This window comes from Myxocyprinus asiaticus, chromosome 26 (genome assembly GCF_019703515.2).
Source record: "Myxocyprinus asiaticus isolate MX2 ecotype Aquarium Trade chromosome 26, UBuf_Myxa_2, whole genome shotgun sequence".
Taxonomy (NCBI): domain Eukaryota; kingdom Metazoa; phylum Chordata; class Actinopteri; order Cypriniformes; family Catostomidae; genus Myxocyprinus; species Myxocyprinus asiaticus.
The window spans coordinates 43,339,476-43,357,462 of NC_059369.1; the positions used below are offsets into that span (position 1 = coordinate 43,339,476).

Here is a 17,987-nt window from a genome sequence, read left to right on the forward strand (position 1 = left end):
CTCTTGCTCTCTCTCTCTACAAAGCACCAGATTAACAAAAAGATTTTACCCTTTCCTTAATCCTTCAACACTCAACCAGACGTGACAGCAAGATCAATTTAGATCTGCAAGCACACTCTCACACACACACACACACACAAGCCATGAACTTTGGCACTGCAAAAAAGATGGCATGCCTAACATTCTGATTGTTATTCCATTTTAAATGTGATATGATTTGCATTTTCATCTTCAGATTCTATTGCACCAGTTTTTACAGAAGGAATTACCTCAGGAGTCAGATCAAGTAAAACACTGCATACTGTTAACGACCGAATCATTCTTCATCCTTCACTCAAACAACAATTAAATGCACTGTGCAATTGGAAACATAACTTTTTGTACTTCAGAAAAAGGTAATTGTCAAGATATATAATGTATCTAAATGTTAGTCAACATGAACACTGTTCGCACGTTTTACTTCCATAATATGACACATTTCCAAGTGAAGCAGGTTATTCAACAAGATAAAAAGTAGGATGGGACTTGGTTTCTTTCAGTGGGAATTGATAGCATCTAAAAAAGTGGGGAAAGTTATTCAGATGGTCAAGTTCATAATACTTTCATTTAATCCAGGTGTCCTGCAACCCTGATGCATGTGTGTGTGTGTGTGTGTGTGTGTGTGTGCATGGGTGAGCATATGCTCCATATATATTCATCCTGTCATGGTTTTAACTTGTGGTGGCAGATAACAGTATAGCCAGCTCTGAAATATGATTAAAAATCTATAAAATGAGCCATGGCATTCTACACTCATGTACGTATACAACACAATATGAGGATTAGAGAAACATTCATTTGTCTCCTTATAGCACAACATTGTCTTTTTTTGTTTTCTTACAACAGCATTAAATTCATCAAAACCCTTCTGTGCAAGTGGCAGATGTGTAAACATTGTGTTTGTCACAAGATTAAAAACATTCATCTGTTAGGTTTGTGCTTGCATGAATCTTTGAAGCTGTTTGTTCTTGGATATATATTCTGATTTCAATCTTTTGAGTTGCTCATAATGCATACTGTATGTGGAGTAAATCTTTAAAACAGATGTATGTGCATACTCAAGTGTGTTCATGAACTCATATGAGGCATGATCATCACCTCCAAGCGTATTCTAATCGTATTGCAAATGTTGACATGCCTTTCCATTATATCAGTTCACATACTCAAGCCACCATAGTTCACTGGTAAAATGATACTGTCATGATTCTTCCTTGTTCACTTCAGAGCACTAATGTTTGAGTGACTTCATTGCCTTTTCTAGGCCATTGTTCAGGTGAAAATCTGAGCTCCTCTGTCAGAGATGAAAGAGAGTCTGAACTTTATTTGAATTGCAAATGCATGCATCATACTTCAGTGGCAGCGTAAGTTATTTATGAAAGCCCATTTTTTTTGTTAGCTGTCAGCAGGCTTGTTCATGTGTCATTCGTGTGTTAATTTAGGATGCTCTGATAAACGGATTTGTTTTTTTGTCTTGCCAGACTTATAGTCAGGTCAAATTGGGGAAGACGATGTTAAGAACTACATACAACAATGTGCATTTACAGGTAAATAGTAACATTTTTAGACATGGGTTTAACATGATGAAGATGATGATGATAATAATGATAAATGGGGGAAATAAACTGAAATATTTACCAACGTGGTTGGAGGCAAGATGACCACCTACATTTCAGTTATGAATAAAGAGAAGGTGAAAAGTCAAAGTTTGTTTTCACATCATCAGCTGGACTATTTTTTTTTTTTTTTTTTAAAGGAATATCGTGGGTTCAATACAAGTTAAGCTCAATCAACAGCATTTGTTGCATAATATTGATTAACACAAAAATTAATTATGACTTGTCCCTGCTTTTATTAAAAAAAAGAAGAAAAAAAAAGAAGCAAAAATCGAGGTTACAATGAGGCACTGTGGGGCCACTCCGTAAACATTAAAATATGTACCGTTTAAAAAGTAGGGCCTGTTGTCACAAGGCGTAAACAATATACATTAACATGATTTTAGTGTGATAAAATGGCTTATAAAGTTCTATGCAATTATACAACTTTGTTGCCATGACGACATAACGCTGTAAAAATTATTTAAACAACCTCACAGCTCAAATAGTACACGTGTTTTAACAGATGAATATATTTAAGTGCTTTTTTAAATGATAATTGCTGCCTTTAAACCCTCCATAAATGGTTCCCATTCACTTCCATTGTAAATGCCTCACTGTAACACTGATTTTTGCTTTTTTTTTAAGAAAAGGAGGGACGAGACGAAATTCCCTTTTTTGTGGTACACAATCCAGACATATGTGAGTCGAACAGACCCCTCGGAGAGACCAGAGTTAAGTCTCAAATCCTTCTTTCCCTGCACGTCTCCAACAGCTGTGCGGAGCACATCCGTAATAATACGAATCCTACTATCAAGACTTAGCCCATGCATATTAATTAGGCCATGCGGATGTTTCTGTGAGATCTTCCTTGAGCGTCTGTTCACATACCTAATTAATATTCATGAGGACTCGTTAATAATCAGTTAAGTCGTGCCTACTTAGCGCCTCTCAGCCAATCAGTTGCGCCGCTTGCGCACACGTCACGCATACTGATTCATATTCATGAGCCAAGTCTTCAGGACCACGATGAGAACTCGAAGAAGGATTTACGACGCTCTTCAGGCGCACAAGAACTGCAGTTTCTGCGACAGCCTCGGCGTCTAGAGTTTAACTCAGGAGTTTTGCTCTTTCTTTCAAATGGATTTTTGAATTTTTAACAAGAAAAAAGACCTTTCTTTAGTAGTGAATTACAGCAGTTTAACTCTGTGCTTAAAAATGTAAACACCAAAAGCATCTCACGAGGGCAAAAGTGTTCAGTCAAAGCGAAAATGCATGAGGGTGAGTTAATTCTGCTTTGTTATTTATTCATAACGTTTATATATATATATATATATATAAACTTTACTTTAATCCGTGTTAATCTAATACTAGCTTGTTTTCAGAAATGCACTTGTGTACCCTCACAAAAAAGCATCCTACTGTGGTGGTACTATGGTACACTGATCATATCAGATGTAAATATAGTACTGAATGATTACCATATTCATGTACCAAGGCATTTACATGGTATCAAAACAGATTGTATGTTGACCACAATGTGAACGCATCAATGCAACTGTGTGAAGCATGTAGTGCTGAATGGACAGCTCCCACTCTCTCTGTACCTACACCTGAAAACCTCTCAGAGTTGAGTGTTTACCACTGTGTAACATCACCATTTCTTTTAATAACACTTATTAAGTGTTGAGCACAGAAGACACAAATTTGTTAAGTTTAGCTTGCAGAATTTCCCCCTTTCATCTATTATGCAGTTCTTCAACTGCACAATTGTACGGGGTCTTCGTTGACGTATTTTGCATTTCATAATGTTGCTCCAAAATGTGTACATATCTTTCTGCATTAATGGTGCCCTCACAGATGTGCAATTTACCCATGTCAATGGCTCTGACACACCCCCATACCATGGCAGACACTGGCTTTTGGACCTGACGCTGAAAACAGCTTGAATGGTGCTTCTCCTCTTTGGCCCGGAGAACACAATGGCTGTTTTTTTTCAAAAAACTATTTGAAATGTGGACTCATCGGACCACAAAACATGATTCCACTGTTCTACTTTCCATCTCAGATGAGGCCGAGCCCAGAGAAGTCGGTGGCGCTTCTGGACAGTGTTGATGTATAGCTTCTCCTTTGCATAGTAAAGCCTTAACTTGCATCTGTGGCTAGATAGCAGCAGAAATAGCAGAAAAGTTCAGCACAGGGAGCAATACTAAGAAAAAAAGTTGAGTTTTTGGGAGGTCCTTTAACTGTTTTAGGGGTCCGGGACAACACCAGACAGTACTATGGGTTTGGAACAACAAGAGGGTGAATTGTAATTCTTTGGTAAACTATTCCTTTAAGGCGATCTGTGTGTGTAACCTGGAATGTCTGCTCTCAGAAAACCGCATTTCCTATAAGGTTTAAGGTCAGGATGCTGTAAATCAAAAGGTCACTGGATGTCAAGTCCGAAAGTGGGACTTCCTGAGAGTTTAAAATAGGAAGACAATGTGTAAAGATGTTCACTGTTTTTGTTTTCTTGCAGTCTTGGTTTTGCTTATCCTGATAGAGGAGGGTTTCGCATTGGCACAGAAAACTCAAGGTTTGTTCATGTTTATGTTACAACTTGTGGCAGAAATTAATTTTCCATTGAGAAGCAACACTTGAACCTAAATTTGATTTTTAAGGGCAAATATACTATATACTATATATATATTGTGTATATATACTATCAGTGTGTCATCAACTCTGTAACATAAAATCTTAGGTCACACTATATTTTACAGTGTTTATGTTACTGGGAATTTACTAAGTAATACTAATTAACTACATGTATATTCTGTGTAATTTGTAGAACAGCTTGTACTTTAGTAATTAATAATAATAACATGTAATATGTGTTACACGGACACTGTAAAATAAAGTGTAACCACATCTTAATATTACATTAATTATAAAAATGTTTTTATATTACCCATCAAATTAAATAAACATTATCTTATATTTATGTGATAGGTAACTAGGCCTAGAATGGAACAATGAGAACTATTTTAGATGTTACAAATAAAAAACCTATCAGGGTGGAATTTTTGCCCCCATATTTTGAATTTCTGGAGCATATTGGTCACTTTTGGTGGCATTTTTGCCCCGAGTCCCCTTTAATTTCTGTCCTTGGCTACAACCATCACTCTTAAATACAAACAGAGATAGTGACCTCCCATTTAAAGATGAAGTGTGTAATTTCTGTGCCACTAGCGTCATAAAAAAAGAATCAGGACAGTTTTTAAACAGGTTGTCTGAACACTCCCCCTGTCTTTAAATTGGTTGGCCAAACAGATTCCAAACTTGGCTGAGTCAAGTTGTCTATATTAAGCTGCTCAAACAAACAGACATGTTCTGATAGTGCCCTGAAGTCTCAGCACATTAAGCTGAAATAGAAGTATTTTCATTTTAGAAAAAAATACAATCGTACATTTATGTGAATTTAATAGAAAATATGAGTCTGTCCCTTCTGTTTTCATTTAATAACTGTGCATTAGAATATATCTTTAATGCACATTATCCTATGTGTGTGTGTGTGTGTGTGTGTGTGTGTATCCCATTAGCATTGCCTCACAATGTGGCTGTTGAGGATAAGAAACCCGCTCACTGTGGAACTTTGATCCAGACTGCGAATGGAGGGTCATTCAGTTCTCCAAACTACCCTAAGACCTACCCACCTAATAAGGAGTGTGTGTACATACTGGAGGGTATGCGTACTTGTATTAGTCGTCCTTTTCTCTGTTCTCTGTACGTCTCAGTTCTTTCGTGAGGTTTTGTACGTTTTGGTTTTTTTTGCTTTTGTAAATACTGTGATCTCTAAATCCTAAAGATATTAATTTTTTTGAGGCATGTCATAACGTTTCTTCTTTGCTGTTTCATCAGCCCACCCACGGAAGAGAATCAAGCTCGAGTTTGATGACATCTACTACATCGAACCGTCCTTTGAGTGTCGGTTTGACAACATTGAAATTCGCGACGGGCCGTTTGTATTCTCTCCGTTGATTAATCGTTTCTGCGGGGCACAGAGTCCAGGACTGGTCACCTCTTCTGGACGTTTCATGTGGATCAGGTTTACCAGTGATGAGGAGTTGGAAGGACTGGGCTTCAGGGTGGAGTACTCATTTACTGCAGGTAAACATAGACTCAGACTCACACACACTTTTTGAAGCATCTTGCAACTGTACGATAATTTGCCGTCAGAACCATTTACCTTGTGTTATTAATTTAACTGCTCTTGATTTATCTCCAGACCCTGATTTTCATCTCCATGTCGGAGGACTTTTGAATCCCATTCCAGGTAAATGGATAACTCTTAAATAGGTGCTATGGGGTAGGGTTGTGTGTGGATAAAAGATCTGCACTAGTAACTGAAAGCTTTGTGTTCAGGGATTATCCATGAACTGTCACCATTGGGTCCTTAATCAAGGCACTTAAAGCTGAAGCATGTAATTTCTGCGCCATCAAACAGAATTGCAAAAATAAATATTTGTTTTCAAACAACCTTCCGAACAAACAGATAGTCCCACCTCCAACTCACGCCATTGGTTGAGTCAGTGTTGTTGTGTTGGGCTGGACGGGCTGCTCAAAACAAACAGATGAATTTTTATAGTTAACTATGTAGTTAACTATATATATTTATATATACTATATTATTTTATAATTTAACTTATGAATGGTTTACTTAGAGTTGTCTCTGCATATTAAGCTGGGATAGGAGAAAGTATTTTTTACCAGGAAAGTCGATTTAACTCGTTCATTCTGTGCGATTAATTGTATAAAAAAATAACGATTTAAGAAAATGTATGCCATTAGTCATGTCCCTGGACCATAATATGGGATATTCTGTCCATCGGAACAATGCAAGCTTGAAGTACCACCTGTTTCCAGCAGGGGGCAGTAAGCGAAACTCCAGCAACAGAGGCAATGCGCAGCTGTACAGAAAACAAACCACAAGATGAGCACGCTATCTCGTCGCTATCTCTATTTTTAAGTTTCAAACTAGGTTTAACTTGACAAAGCGACCTAAAAAAAAGTGATTATGATGTAACGCAACCAAAGTATGTTGCTCCAAAATTGTCCGTCTGATGCATGTGTGCATTGACGCACCCTTAGAAAAGATTAACAAATTGAATTACAAAATGTATTGCTCTGGACTGTAGGCCAGTGATAGGCTTAAGTTAAATAATATGGACATAAATACTGTATATTGCCTTCTAAAGCCACTTATCATTGCTTTACTCGTCTGCCACAATAAAGTAATGCATTTTAATTAACTAAATTATTATTTTTTTAAATATATATTATATTTATAATTATTTATATTTAACCATTTATAATCATAGAATCATTATGTACTGAATTATTGTTAATTATTGTTATTTCTCAGCAAATATTTATTTATGCGTTTAATTGCGTAGGATACAGACAATTCATTTTGTATTGATTGTTAGTCCTAATTTTGACACCAAAATGTACACACTTCAGCTCTAACCTCAGGTTAATCTACGTTCAGGAAAATTGTCCCTGTTAAAAGTGTAAAATACCTACTTATTTTCAAATGGTGGTTTTTAGGCCTTGAAAAGTCATGAAAATGTCTATAGTGAATATATATTCATTAAAGGTGCAGTATGTAAGATTCAGAAATCCTTGTTATTAATGACACCTGTGGCCGTTAAGTGAACTGCAGCCTGTTGCTCGTGATTGTGCACACACTCCATAGGGACGCGAGCGAGCATCGACCAAAACAAAGAGACTGAACTATGATTCACCGGCATCATGCTGACAGATGAGGTAGCATAATTAAAATGATACAGTTATGATTGTTTTACTACAAACTTTGAGACTGTATATTATATTTGACTCTCCAGTGCTGGAACAGGGCTAAAACAAAGTGTGGATATAAGTCTGACTGTGCGAGACTGTAGTTTGAAGTAATCACTTTTCTTTGCATGATACATTGACTGCATTTATACGATAGCATATGTCAGCGTTAGCTAGCTAGCCAGCTTTATCAATAGCTGTTAGCTAAATTTGGTGGATGATGACAGTAGCTGTTTATAAAATAGACTATACATTATAAATATGTTGACACAATTCAGTATTGATCTGTCATTTTGATATATCGATGCGCTATTGTTTTATAATAATAGAATGTATATATTTTCTGTATAACCAAATTACGTTACACTAATGAATGGAGCTTTTTGCATTATCTTGAACATTGTCTAGCATTCATTTCATGTGTTATTGTAGTTTACTTTGCTGAATAATTACAGATGAACATTATGTCAGTTACTGTGAATCAGCATACCTGACTTTTAGTATAAAGAGAAGATCGTTGAAATTATTTGAAAGTTACGAAGCAGGGTAGCTTGCAATTCGTCAGCGTTAGCAGGCAAGATCAAGTTAGCTAAAATGAGACAGATCAATCCTTATGGCACTATATTTCACATGCTTTGCAGTTATGTACGCTTACCTGTCCAATAAGAAGAATGCCAATTCAGGGTTGGTTTTGATCCCCAAAACTGAACGAAGTTCCCTCCAGGAATGAAATGCCCTGCCGATGTTCACTCTAGTTTTCGCTCGACCACGATCACGTTCCCGCTTAGCCTTACTCTGTGTTTGTGTATTTGTCGGTGTTGTGCTGGGAGCCGGACGTTTGCTGGATTTCATCTCTAAGATAACGTTAACTAGTGTTGCAGTTTGTTGTCGCTGTTGAATAGCAGAAGAGAAGCGATTACTGAGGCAAGGCTCTCGGGAGCGTGCATAAACGTCACATCCTTTGGATTTTCTCGGCAAAAGCGACCCGCTCCCTTCGCATGAAAATCAGTCTACAGGCTTTAATAGGCAACCTAGGAAGTCCGGGAAGGGCTCATTTTTTAAGTTGCGTTACAAGCCGTTCACACATTGGCAAAAAAATAAAATAAAAATATGTAAAGGTACATATTGCACCTTTAACAGACATCTGAAGTATTTAATGAGCTGGATATTGCTCTTAGAGTAAAACTTGCTTGCAATCCATAGTGATGTCTGTTTTGTAGTGAATCATTCTTTTGAGTTCTTTTCAATGAATTAGTTGATAAATGATTAATTTACAAATCTGTTTGGATCAAAATTATTTACAAAAATCTGTGTCCAACAACCACAAATGCCTGGAAAGCTCATGGAAAAATCATGGAATTTCATTCCGTGTGAAATTTTTGAATAGAACTGCACAGAAAGGTGATTTTTCACTACAGAAAAAACATATTGAAATGGTAGTGATCAAATATAGAAACTAATTTTAAAACAGAACATTTCCTCTTGGTTTCATTTGCACTGGTCCATTGCATAACAACCAAACTTGTTATCAGATTAGTTTCAGGTCAAACTGATCATTCACAATAAATAATTAAGCGTGCACATACTAAAACTGACTCTGAACCTTTGATATTTTGAAGTGTGCTTTGTTCACAGACAGTTTGGAACAATGTGGATTCTTATAATACTTACGAACTAAACCTGTTCTGGCATGTCCTTCAGAAACAGTACTATTCACTTTTGGTCCTTCTTGGTTTTATTTTAATGTTTGATTTGTATCTATTTCCTGCTGGTTGTTGTCATAATAACACACTGTATGCAGCCTCTTTTTCAGCTGCTATTGTTACTGAGCCCAACAAATATAAATGTAAATGAAATCTTTAGTGCATGTGTTATGTAAACTCCTAAATATTTCAGTTCCCCGGATTTTATTAGTATTACATTACCCAGCTGTTGTCTGCTGTCTCTGGCCTCTTCCTCAGATACTATTAAGATATAGTTATTATATTTTAATGTTATTAGTGGCTAATAAATCTTTGTCTTTTCTGTTGTCTCCTTTTCTCAGACTGTCAGTTTGAAATGTCTGGATCAGATGGTATAATCAGGTCTAGTCAAGTTGAGGAGGAAAACAAGGTGAAATCAGGTGACGCAGTAGATTGTATATGGACCATACGAGCTCCACCAATGTCAAAGGTTAGACATCTCCTCCTCTCACATAGATATACCTTTATATAACCATTATGTATACTTACAATGGTTTTTTAACTCTCACACATACACAGATCTATCTGCGCTTCCTGGAATATCAGTTGGAGAACTCAAATGAGTGTAAAAAAAACTTTGTCGCGATCTACGAAGGCAGCAATGCCATTGAAGACCTTAAGGCCAAGTTCTGTAGCACTGTTGCTATTGACGTCACGGTTGACAACGCTGTGGGCGTGGTTCGAATGTGGGCTGATGAGACCAGCAGACTGAGTCGGTTCCGTATGCTCTTCACGGTCTTTGCTGAACGTGAGCATCCTCCTACATTTACATTTTCTGCAATCTTTTACTTCAGTTCTTCATGCATGAATACAAAACCATTTTGAAAGACAGATCTACACATTTAAGAGAATGTAACAGAATGTAGCAGTATGTAGTTCGATTTTGGGTCATATCTACCTAAAGGACCCTCTGCTGAATGTGAATATGCTAAAATGGTTCTTCGTGTTGGGGTTTAAGGTTCTTTATTCCTGCGTCAGACTCATGTTCTTTAAGAAATGAAGGGCGAATCTCACAAAACCTCTCAATACATTTTCAGGTCATATGTCACTCCAAAACTGAAAGAAAAAAATAATTATATTTTGCATAGAGAAAATAAACTCTACTTTTAGAACCCTTAAAGGGATAGTTCAACCAAAAATAAAAATTCTCTCATCATTTACTCACTCTCATGCCATCCCAGATGTGTATGAGTGTCTTTCTTCAGCAGAACACAAATGATGATTTTTTGAAGGATATCTCAGCTCTGGAGATCCATACAATGCAAGTAAATGGTGATCAGCACTCAAAACACTGATTTTGGAATCAGTTCCAAAAATCACATAAAGGCAGCATAAAAGTAATCCATACGATTCCAGTGATTAAATATATATCTTCAGAAGTGATATGGTAGGTGTGGGTGAGAAACAGATCAACATTTAAGTCCTTTTTACTATATATCTCCACTTTCACTTTCACATTCTTCTTCTATTGTTTTTAGCGACTTACATTCTTTGTGCATATCGCCACCTACTGGGCAAGAAGGAACATTATTAAGTAAAAAAGGACTTAAATATGAATCTGTTTCTCACCTATTTCTATCATATCTATCATAGCTTCTGAAGACATGGATTAAACCACTGGTGTCTTATGGATTCCGTTTATGCTGCCTTTATGTGCTTTTTGGAGCTTCAAAGTTCTGGTCACCATTAACTTGCATTGTATGGACCTACAGAGCTGAGATATTCTTCTAGAAATCTTAATTTGTGTTCTGCAGAAGAAAGCGAGTCATACACATCTGGGATGGCATGAGCGCGAGTAAATTGTTTTTATTTTATTTTTGGGTGAACTGTACTTTTAAGATGCATTGTAACATTATTTTCATGACAATTAAGCGCATTTAACTCCCAATTCTCATTACTGTAATGTGTCTGGTAATGTCTCTCTCATAATGTTTTTGAAACAATTATTCGTATTACAGTAAATCAGTCATTTCTAACAGTATAACTGGGAAAAAACATTTTTGCAGTGATTTTTTAGAATTAATATATATAAACATTTAATTAAGAAGTGGCATTACAATAACTGTTACCATGTTATACAGTATAAATCCTTTAAAATACACATTCATCTTTCTGTCATGTTATAGTAATATGAATTGATTGATTGATTGATTGATTGATTGATATATTGATTGGTTGGATGATTGATTGATTACATGACACATACACAAGTAGGATACAGACAATTATCATAATCATACAACAACATTAAACACAAGCACCTAATGGAATAATCCACAAATAAGCATGATCACATAAAAGCTACCTTTGCTTTCTTTCATTCAGTTCTCTAACTGCCATTGGTATAAAATAATTTCCAAACCAGGCTGTGATATTAAACACTAAAATACTCTCAACATGGCTTTTATATACCATTTCCAAAACTGACTGACTGACATCAGAACTCCTCAGGAACAGCCTTTGACTTGCTTTCCTAAAAATATGATCTACATTCTCACCAAAGTTCAATGTATCAGTGTATATGTTCCCAAATAACTTTCAACAGTCTCAACAGCCTGATCATTTAACAGTAGTTTCCCTAACGTATAGTGTTTTTACATTCATTTGCAAAGCACTCAATTTGCACCAATCCTCAAGCACACGTGCATTAGAATTGGAATCATGAATATGCTTTGCTATAAAATCAATGAATGTAAATGTAGCATCTTCTGTCCCCCTATATGCAAATTGTAATGGATCTAAAACCTTACTAACGGACAACATCACGTGTTTACTCACAAGGCTCACGACTGAGGTCATAGCAACTGGTCTGTAATCTTCTGGTAATCTTGCCCCTGGTGTTTTGGGGATGGGTATTACTGTAGATAATTTCCACATACAGTACTGTGCAAAAGTTTGAAGCAGTTGTGAAAAATGTTGCATAGTGAGGATGTCTTCAAATATAATGACATAAATAGTTTTCATTGATCAATTAATGTCATACAAAGTCCAGTAAACATAAAAAAAAGCTAAATCAATATTTGCTGTGACCACCTTTGCCTTCAAAACAGCACCAATTCTCCTAGTTACACCTGGACACAGTTTTTCTTGGTTGTTGGCAGATAGGATGTTTCAAGCTTCTTGGAGAATTCACCACAGTTCTTCTGTCTATTTCAGCTGTCTCAGTTGCTTCTGTCTCTTTATGTAATCTCAGACTGACTTGATGTTCAGTGGGGGACTCTGTGGGGAACATGCCATCTGTTGCAGGGCTCCCTGTTCTTCTATTCTAATCTATTATATTTGCAAAAGTTTAACATTTATATTTCCTATTGACACACTAAAGCTGAAGATATAAATAACCATCTTAAGACAAATGCTTTTGTGAAACATATTATGTGCATAAGACTTTTGCACAGTACTGTATGTGGCACAGTATACTCATTAAGTAATGTCTGAAATAGTAGTGTAAGCTGATAACCACAGACTTTTAACCCCCTCCCCTTTAACCCATCAGGACCTGGTGCTTTATTAACTTTAATAAGGGCTAAACATGCAGCTACAGCTATGTCAGCTTGTACATTTTGTCTTATCCTCTCTCTCCCCATCATTACATGCAGTCCCTCCCAGGCCTGTTTGACATTTCCTGTATACAATTTCTGCTCAACTCTATTTTTTAAAATTAACTTGAGCCATCCTTACTTTAGTTCTGAATGAGACTGTATTTTGCATTAGAATTATGAAAAATGAGTTTAAAAAAAATAGCTTTATTAAATAGCTTTATAAAATGTTGAATTGCAAAAACAGTCCTAATTGTAGGGTGTATGGAAAATCATTTTTTTTTTCTTCATTTGATTTTCAAGCTAAAATGTTACCTGGACACTCATGAGTGAGATTCTGCTGTTGTTACAAGCCAATGAACCCTAATCTAAAAGAGTGGAAAACATCACGAACTACCCAAAATTGATCAGAATGCTGCGCCTCAGGAGTCTTTTTACATGGCATGCATTGACAGACAGTCAAATCAAACGCTTTAATTGCAAGCTTTCAAGATTTTGTGTAAATGTTCCACCATGTGGACGTTGTGGGTATTGCATTGTCTGAATGGCTCTTTTCTGAATACTGCCTCCTTTGCAGCTCCATGTTTGGCCAACACGTTTTTCTGCCACAGCAACATGTGTATCAACAACACTCTGGTTTGTAATGGCGTTCAGAACTGTGTGTTCCCCTGGGATGAAAACAACTGCAAAGGTAAAAGTGTGCGCTTTCCTATCCATCCTGCTAATGACAAGTACAAGAGTATTTATGCCATTTAACGGATATGTTTGCACATATACATCAGAAAATTGGATTCCTTCTTTAATCTCTCTATTTCAGAAAAGAAGTCTAAAGGTTTTTTTCTGCAAATGAGCAAAACTCATGTTACTGTCATCGGAATTGCCTCTGGTGTGGTCTGTCTCCTCCTTATCATATCTGTAGTTATACAGATGAAGCAGCCGAGAAAGAAGGTGACTATATAGATCAAGTTTTTACAAGCTTCTTATGGGTAGTCAGAAGTGCACTTAAAGAAATAGGTCACCTAAAAAGGAAAATTATTTCATAATTGTTTCACTCTCATATCATTTGAAACCTGTTTTAGGTACGGGTCAAGATTTTAAGTGAATAGCTAACATAAAAATGAAAATTCTGTCATAATTTCTGCAGCCTTGTGTCTTTCCAGACCTGTAAGACTTTTTCTCTTACGTGTACCACAAAAGGAAATCCGGTCTGTCTTTTTAATACAATGACTGCTTTTATGATACTTTTAGGTCTTTTTTAAGCTTTAACTTCCATCATCCAATCACAGCCAACCATGTTATAATAAAATTATACCTTATAAAATTCTGAATCTATGTACTGATTATCATTGCCCCATGTCTGTCAAACATGTTGAGTGATCCAAACATCATCTGCAGCCTGAAACCGAACTTTTGATCAGATTTTAGGAGTGAATGCACTTAGAGAGAACTATAGGATGCACCCTTGCTCCCTATTTAGTGAATGACTTAACCTCCAGTGTGCTGTCTGTCTGCACTGGTCTCAGAACAGTTCACCTGTTCACATTGCACCTTATTTTTATCCTAACTCTATTTAAAGCCACTGAAAGCAACATTTTCCAGCTTTTGCATGAATACATTTATTCTCAATGTGAAAATGCACAGTAAATATATAAGAATGCATTTACTAATGTTAATGAATAGAACCGTATTGTACAGTGATAACAACATAAAATATAACCAGATTTATTAATATGAACCACAGATGTGTTAAAGTTGAAGTTATCATGTTTTTTCAACTTTTAAGGAAATAAGGTCCCAATTTCCACATATGTGGACATCATGTTTATCAGCGTGCTGACGTGGAAAAAATGAATAGATTTTTTAAAGTGGCATGTCAAAAGAAACTAGAGACGCTACTCTTTACAACCAAACAGGTTTCAGTCCAAAAACTTAAAGATGTTTCTTACCAGAGGCACTTTTGTTGGCGCTGCAGCCATAGATGCGCTTCACGGAAATCAATGTCATGCTGTTGTGTCACGTCACGCGGTGCGCCAGAAGTTTAACACTTAAATGACAGTCTAGAGTCTTGTGAACAGTATTCAGTCAGGTTTAAATTAATTTAAATGATTTGTTGCATATAGTGAAGCCAAAATAGTCCACACATGTGGACCCGGGGTCGCACAAGGTTAAAGGAATGTTCTGGGTTCAAAACAAGTCAAGCTCAATCCACAGCATTTGTGGCATAATGATGATTACCAAAAAAATTATTTACACTTGATTACACTTATACCAAAATTAAACCCTTGTTTATTAAAAAAAAAAAAAAAAAAAAAAACGAAAAATGTTTAACAGTTAACGTTATTAACACTTCTTCTATTTTGTTCTAACCGGTTACCATTTGGAAAAGAGGCCCAAAATAACCCCATTTCTGCTTAGAACGAACCAAAATGAATGGGTTTTTTTTATTCCTGATTTATCTCCTGCAGGTTTTGAATCGTAAGAGTTTGTTCGGTGCCACAGAGATGCTGGAGGTGCTGGAGCCGCCTCAGTACGAGCTGTTCTCCATGCGGGAAGCCGAGCTGCCGGAGGAGCTGACGGAGGAGCTGGAGAGCCTGCAGAAACTCCGGCGGTCTTCCAGCACATCCCGCTGCGTCCATGAGCATCACTGTGGCATGCAGGGCAACACCTCCATAAGAGCGCATAATCTTTTGCAGGCTTCTGAGGAGCTGAGTGGGGTTGTAGGAGCCAGAGGCTGGGGCAGTTTACACGGACGCAGGAGCAGCTCACTCGCGCACGCTTTCACGCGCGGTCCGCACACGCATGCTTACAGCGCACAGAGCCTGGGTGAGGCACTAGAGGACAGGGAGATGAGTCTGCAAGGCCGGATGATGGAGGAGATTGGGTACAGTGATGGTTACAACCGTGGAGGTCGTGTCATTATGGTGCGTAACCATGCCAACCCTGTTCAGCAGCGCTCCCTATCTATGGACTTCTGAGTGATGGAGCAGTGAGCTGACACATTTTTTGTCACATGTAAAAATACAATAATATAATGCATACATGAATGCAAACATAACTGTAAATGTTCCCTTCATTGATCATGTTTGCCCACACCATCAGTGTTCATGATGTCATTTAAAGCCCTCTTTAGGTACATCAGTTAGGCTTTGTTCACACTGCACATAAATCTGATTTTCAGATTTGATCTTTTGGACTGATTGTTCGCACTGTCAAGTGGTGGCATCAGATCTTTTTGTTGAGACAGTGTAGTCAATATCCAGTGTACCTACTGTACATCAGTTGCTATAATAATGACTTAAGTGTTAGCAGGACATGTGAACCTAAATTAGTGAATTCATAAAACAACTTGGAGTGCGATCTGAATATTCAGAAATGCATGAACAAAATTCAGATTTTAATTGGATTTCAAACAACATACAAATTTGCTTTGGATCAGATTTGGAAAAAAATGGTCTTAATTTTTATTTTATTTTATAGTATATATTCAGACTGCAAACAGCTAAACAGATTTAAGTCGGACACGCTTAAATCAGCAGCGTGAAACATACAGCGCAACCAGTGTAGTCTGATTCCTGACCAAATGACTCTTATGAACGGTTCTTTTGAATCTACAGCATTAAACATACAGTGTGAACAGTGTTGTCCGATTCCCTAATGAATGACTCTTATGAGCCGGTTCTTTTGAATCTACACCATTAAACATACAGTGTGAACAGTGTTGTCCGATTCCCGAATGAATGACTCATTTGAGCCGGTTCTTTTGAATCTACACCATTAAACATTCAGTGTGAACAGTGTTGTCCGATTCCCGAATGAATGATTCTTATGAACGGTTCTTTTGAATCTACAGCATTAAACATACAGTGTGAACAGTGTTGTCCGATTCCCGAATGAATGACTCTTATGAACGGTTCTTTTGAATCTACAGCATTAAACATACAGTGTGAACAGTGTTGTCTGATTCCCGAATGAATGACTCTTATGAACGGTTCTTTTGAATCTACAGCATTAAACATACAGTGTGAACAGTGTTGTCCGATTCCCGAATGAATGATTCTTATGGGCCGGTTCTTTTGAATCTACAGCATTAAACATACAGTGTGAACAGTGTTGTCCGATTCCCGAATGAATGACTCTTATGAACGGTTCTTTTGAATCTACAGCATTAAACATACAGTGTGAAACAGTGTTGTCCGATTCCCGAATGAATGATTCTTATGGGCCGGTTCTTTTGAATCTACAGCATTAAACATACAGTGTGAACAGTGTTGTCCGATTCCCGAATGAATGACTCTTATGAACGGTTCTTTTGAATCCACAGTGTGAAACAGTGTTGTCCGATTCCCGAACGAATGACTCTTATGAACGGTTCTTTTGAATCTACAGCATTAAACATACAGTGTGAACAGTGTTGTCCGATTCCCGAATAAATGACTCTCATGAACGGTTCTTTTGAATCTACACCATTAAACATACAGTGTGAACAGTGTTGTCCGATTCCTGAACGAATGACTCTTATGAGCCGGTTCTTTTGAATCTACAGTGTGAAACAGTGTTGTCCGATTCCCGAACGAATGACTCTTATGAACGGTTCTTTTGAATCTACACCATTAAACATACAGTGTGAACAGTGTTGTCCGATTCCTGAACGAATGACTCTTATGAGCCGGTTCTTTTGAATCTACAGTGTGAAACATACACACGGTAGAGAGATGAGATGAGGCGGTGAAAGCACGATTTAACCACGCAGCACACGCCGATCTCAGCGGACAACATGTTGAAAACACACTATAAACCTATTTATCAACACAATCTTTTACAATAAAAGGCTTTTATGACTCTACATAAATTATTGTACTGAAATACTCACTCTTGAGTCTTGATGCAAGTTAACCACAGAGTAACAGGCATGCAATACTTCCCTCATGTAAACTAAATTTAATGATGCTTTAGTGTATAATAAAGTTCAAATACGATAAACATCTGATTAAACATCTCTCAATAAACATCTGATTATTTATATCCATCATCACAGGAAAAAGTGGATGTAGTAATCCAGAAATCACTTTATTTTCTGTATAGTCACACAGTACAGATGCGATGAAAACTCAAAGCGTGTCTCCTGATGAAGTAGGAGCTAAAAGTGTCCCCTAAAACGGCTTTGAGGAACTATAGTTCCTTAGGTGCGAAAGCGACAAAGAGTGTAGTTCTTCTTTAGTGAATCAAAACTTACTGAACCG

The 17,987-nt window shown here is 37.0% G+C and overlaps 1 protein-coding gene across 1 annotated transcript; it reads left to right on the forward strand.

The window, feature by feature from the left end:
- Positions 1-2,673: 2,673 nt before the first annotated feature.
- On the forward strand, positions 2,674-17,549 carry LOC127416970 (neuropilin and tolloid-like protein 2). The gene is made up of 10 exons (XM_051656626.1): positions 2,674-2,912; positions 4,153-4,209; positions 5,213-5,356; positions 5,532-5,780; positions 5,899-5,946; positions 9,514-9,641; positions 9,731-9,959; positions 13,325-13,438; positions 13,565-13,695; positions 15,213-17,549. Exons 1-10 carry the CDS (start codon positions 2,903-2,905, stop codon positions 15,720-15,722), a joined length of 1,620 nt encoding a protein of 539 aa, XP_051512586.1. The 5' UTR covers positions 2,674-2,902; the 3' UTR covers positions 15,723-17,549.
- Positions 17,550-17,987: the final 438 nt, after the last annotated feature.

Excerpts from the sequence above, each read along its gene's own strand:
- LOC127416970 (XM_051656626.1), top strand. Across the intron at positions 9,642-9,730 it reads GAGCTCCACCAATGTCAAAG|ATCTATCTGCGCTTCCTGGA; the intron begins GTTAGACATCTC and ends ACACATACACAG. Across the intron at positions 13,439-13,564 it reads GGATGAAAACAACTGCAAAG|AAAAGAAGTCTAAAGGTTTT; the intron begins GTAAAAGTGTGC and ends TCTCTATTTCAG.